The sequence below is a fragment of the Agrilus planipennis genome, unplaced genomic scaffold, assembly GCF_000699045.2.
Source record: "Agrilus planipennis isolate EAB-ADULT unplaced genomic scaffold, Apla_2.0 scaffold67, whole genome shotgun sequence".
Classification (NCBI taxonomy): domain Eukaryota; kingdom Metazoa; phylum Arthropoda; class Insecta; order Coleoptera; family Buprestidae; genus Agrilus; species Agrilus planipennis.
In genome coordinates, this window is record NW_020438908.1 from 280,049 (window position 1) to 285,077 (window position 5,029).

The 5,029-nt window shown below is 33.1% G+C and overlaps 1 protein-coding gene across 1 annotated transcript; it reads left to right on the top strand.

Annotated features, from left to right (window-relative positions):
- Positions 1–2,550: 2,550 nt before the first annotated feature.
- LOC108733622 (peptidyl-prolyl cis-trans isomerase sig-7) lies at positions 2,551–4,733 on the top strand. The gene has a single exon (XM_018464863.2). The coding sequence runs from the start codon at positions 2,722–2,724 to the stop codon at positions 4,639–4,641; it is 1,920 nt and encodes a 639-aa protein (XP_018320365.1). The 5' UTR covers positions 2,551–2,721; the 3' UTR covers positions 4,642–4,733.
- The last annotated feature ends 296 nt before the right edge of the window (positions 4,734–5,029 follow it).

Sequence of the window (5,029 nt, forward strand, 5' to 3'; positions counted from 1 at the left end):
AATATCATAATAATAATAATTGATAAGAATTTAAGAATCTAATAAGTGTTTCTATTTCTGTAAGTCTATAACAAAAAGTTATATTGTAAAAATAAAAAAAATAATATAGGTAAGTCTACAACATCGACTTTTTTAGTGTTTTTATTTTGATACTGTTTGAAATGTTAATTTACTGTATTTATTGAAACAAAAATTGTAACATTAAATAAACATCTAAAAGCTATTTAATAAAGTTTAATTATTATTAATGTACTTAGTAGTCTGCCACTTATTTTACAAAGATTAAGCAAAATTTGGAAAGTACACCAAATAGAATTTTCAGTTTAAATTATATATAATACTTATCCTCATTATAATTCCCAATTTTATTTTTACCATCGATGACCAGACAAAATCATTTTTCATTAGCGTAACTATTTTTAAATAAGAAAGTTTTCCTTCCATATAAAAATTAAGCATATAAATTATATTTCCGGACAATGTTCATTTTCAAAAGTACATTATCATCAGAAGGTCGTCCGTCCTAAGATTAGTTGGACACGCACCTCCACAGTTTCCTATCCTGAGCTAATCTTTTTCCCTAAAACTAGAACAACCCACATCCTTAACTATTTGCGAACAATAATTTAATCTAGATCTACCTCTACACCTTCTAACTCCCGTTGCTGTCCCTGTAATTCGTTTCTCCCACCGCCTTTAGTATTTCGTCTGTCTTTGTACCTAACTTATCAGGCGTTTCGTTACATTTTAGCTTTTCTAAGTCAAGACATCTCTTAACTTCCCTCTTTCTCAGAATTTTTTATTGGGTTTATTTTAAGATTTGTCTTCATAACTACTAAGTTATGATCGCTATCTATATCTGTTCCTGGATAACTCCTACAGTTCTTCACTTGCTTTTTAAATCTTTGCCTAACAAGTATGTAATCTAACTGATATTTCCCTAGCATCTTTCACGTATAGCGCCTCCTAACGTGATGGTTGTTATGATGTTGAATTTTGTTATGTTTATCGCAAAATTCTATTAATCTATCTCCCCTATCAATTCTATTGCAGTCCAAAAGAACCGTCTTGGCTTTCACCTATTACAGCTTTGAAGTCTCCTACAACTATTAGGTTTTCCTGTCCTCTCATTAAACTTAACACGTCCTCTATATCTGCATAAACCGCTTCTCGTCTTCATCACTATAAGATGACGTAGGCATATAGACTTGCACTAATACCGTTTTTACCGGCTTCGAGTTTAATTTAACCGCAACTAGCTCAATTTCGTAAGTAACTTTCTACACTTTGCTCTGCTTTTTTACGTATTACAATTCCTACCCCCGAATTACCTTCCACCGATCCTGTATGTATTATTTTAAATTCTCCACTCCAGAAGTCTCCAGCTTCGGGCTAGCGGACTTCACTAATGCCTACTATATCTAATTGTAATTTATTCATCTCAACTTTCAAATTTTTCAATTTCCCTACTTGCCCCATTGCCCTAGCATTCCACGCTCCGACTCGTGAAATATTGCACCTACCCCTGTTGCACTTATTGATGACATCCCCCGAGGTAGTCCCCGTCCGGACATCTGAATGGAGGACTAGTTTACGTCCGAGTGCTCTACCCCAAAAGACGCCATGATTTGAGTTCGGTTTGTTCTTGTGGTGATTTCTCATTGCCTTCCTTATCGCAGTATTGTGCATCAGAGTGCTATACCGATCGTGATCTCTGCCACCCTGAGTACTGAAAAAGCTGCTGCCCTCAGTCTGGTTTCTCTTTAAGAACCCCCCCCCCCCATTATGGTTGAACCTACGGTCTAACTCCCTAAAGACGATCCACCCACTGTAGATTATACAGGGGTTTCGTCAAGGTTCAAGTCCCGTCGGATCAGAAAAATACATTGCTAATTAAAATTTCAAAAAATTCTTCATTAACATGGATACAAAATCATGTTGATCTAAATTATGAGTGAGTATTAATTTATGTGATAAGCGTGTGATAGTTAATGTATGGAGGGTAGAGGTAAGGAAAACTATCACATATGGGGGGAAAAGTTGAAAAAGTGTGCAGCTATAAGCAGTAAATAACATTTCAAAAATCCTCCAAACTGATGCTAGCATAGGCAAGAAGTATGTTATGAATGTAGCAGTTGTTGACGGATTGAAGTATGTCGAGTTTTGTATTTTTAGTGATCAGACTGGTTAGTGACAGTCCAGTATACCAAACCTTAATTATTTACGCAGTTCAAAGTAATTTATCCTTGTTTATTTTTTTAACCTATTCTAATAACTTTTGGCGCTTTATCTAGCACAGTACCTAATACATAGACAATAGATCTACAAAGGGTAATAGATGGTCAACTCGAAATGCGCTGATTTACGCGCCCTCCTGCAGGTCTAGTCAATACGCCCTGTAGTAGTATTTGTATTTTTATGTCTGGTGTAGTATTTATGATGTACACTAAGTCCATAGATAATATTCACTATGTATCTGTTATCTATGATATATAAATCTATAACCTATGTCTATAAACAATGTCTATAACTATGGTCTATAATCTCTAACCTTCAAATGTGGCATTTGAAAATATAGGTTAATTGTATGGCGGTTGGTATTAATAATTCGATATAATATATAATTTTTACGATACGATGGCCACCTAATTGTAGAGGAAAGTAAATGTAAATCTATTGAATTTAGAATACCACAATAACTAAAAATTGTATACAATCAGAATGTCTGTAATTGTCGAGACGACGTTAGGAGATTTCACCATTGATTTGTACATGAAAGAACGCCCAAAAGCTTGTCTCAATTTTCTAAAATTATGCAAGATAAAATACTACAATTACAACTTATTTCACACTGTAAATTCTGGATTTATAGCTCAAACTGGTGATCCAACTGGTTCTCGAACAGGCGGTGAATCAATATTTGGTGTTCTTGAAGGACCTTTAAAACGTTATTTTGAACCCGAAACACAACCCAGAATTAAGCACACAGAAATGGGTCTTGTATCCTTTGTAGGAGATGACAAGTGTATGATTGGCAGCCAATTTTTTATTACTCTTGCTCCTGATTTAAGTTATTTGGATAATAGACATTGTGTATTTGGGGAAGTGGTAGAGGGATTTGAAATGCTAGAGAAACTAAACGAAGCAATTTGTGATAATGATCATCGTCCTTATCAGGACATCAGAATAACACATACAGTGATTTTGGATGATCCATTTCCAGATCCTCAGAAATTGAGAATACCTGAAAGATCACCATCGCCAAGTGCAGAACGTTTACAGGGAGGTAGAATAGCTCCAGATGAGGATATAAATGAATTCGATGGTAAAACGTTTGAAGAAATTGAAGAAATGAATGCAGAAAGAGAAGCAAAAGCAAGAGCTACCATATTAGAAATGGTTGGAGATATTCCTGATGCGGAAATGGCTCCACCTGAAAATGTATTGTTTGTGTGTAAACTAAATCCTGTCACTACTGATGACGATTTAGAAATAATTTTTAGCCGTTTTGGTAAAATAAATTCATGTGAAGTTATAAGAGATAGAAAAACGGGTGATTCTTTACAGTATGCTTTTATAGAGTTTGATGAAAAAAAGTCTTGTGAGGATGCTTATTTTAAAATGGATAACGTGTTAATAGATGACCGAAGAATTCATGTCGATTTCAGTCAGTCTGTAGCAAAAGTAAAGTGGCTTGGAAAAGGAAGAGGAGTAACACACTATGACGATGAAGGTCGCAAAACAACTGATACAAAAAATAATACTGGAAAAGGAAATTATAAGAGAACACAAAGTTTCAATGAAAATCGGCATTCAAGGAACACAGAGAAAGCCACTAGTAAAAGTCAAATACAAAGCATATCTTCTGAGAGAAAATCAAGAAATTCACCATCTTGGAGATATAGAAGAAGCAGATCTCATGAAAAATATAGGAAAGAAAAAAGAAATGGTAATTATAGAAGTGAAGAAAGAAGAGTTAAAGATGAAGTAATTGACAAGCATTACAGTAAGGAAAGAGAAAAAAGCTCATCCAAAAATTATAGACATTATAACAGAGATTACCATTCAGAAAGAAATATTTCAGGAGATAAAAGAAATTATGACATTAAAAAAAGACCAAAATATGAACTGAGTGGAGGCAGATCGAAAGAATATAAATATGAAAATAAGTTGTATATTAAAGGAAATTCTGAAGGGAAGTATTACAAAAAACGTAACGATTTGGAAGAAAAAATGGTTTTTAAAAAATCCTATAAGCAGAGCAATTCTTCAGAGAGCAATGATGATCAGGAGTGTGAGGAACAATTCAAACACAATAAAAAAGCTAAACGAAAACATAGGAAGGATAATGATTCTAATGATGATGCTGAAGAAAATAAAAGTAAACATACGAAAACAAAAAAGCGAAAGATAGCGACGTCTAATGGAAGTGAGAATGAAAATAAAAAGAGACGCGTCAAGAAATCGAAAAAGAACACCAAAAACACTTCAAGCAGTGAAACTAGTAGGAAAAAAATAAAACGAAATTTGAAAAATAAAAGAACAAAACGGACTAATAGTAGTTCTAGTAGCAGTAGCAGTAGTAGTGATAGCACTAGCAGTACTAGTAGTAGGAGCAGCAGCAGCAGCAGAAGTAGTTAGGAAAAAGTTCGGTATATAAACATCTAAAGCAATTTTTAAAAACAAAATTGTAAAATGAATATTATCATAAAAAAGTACAATGTATTATCTGTTAAATTAAATAATTTAAAGAAATATTTTAATTTTTATTGTTCGTAGGTACTTCGTATGTAAGTACCTACTTAAATTAAAGGTTTAATCATGTAAATAATAATAATGTTTACTTCTTATTAATTAGTAAGGAAAAGATAAGACGTATAATATTATATATAAAAGAAATTAAGAGTGCTGTCAGCATAGGGCAAAGTAGTATTACGTAGTTAGTATCAGTAATTTCTTATGCTGAAGTGTACGATGTGTTGCATACCTATTTACAAACAATTCCTTTAAATTTAATTTTTCAAACAAT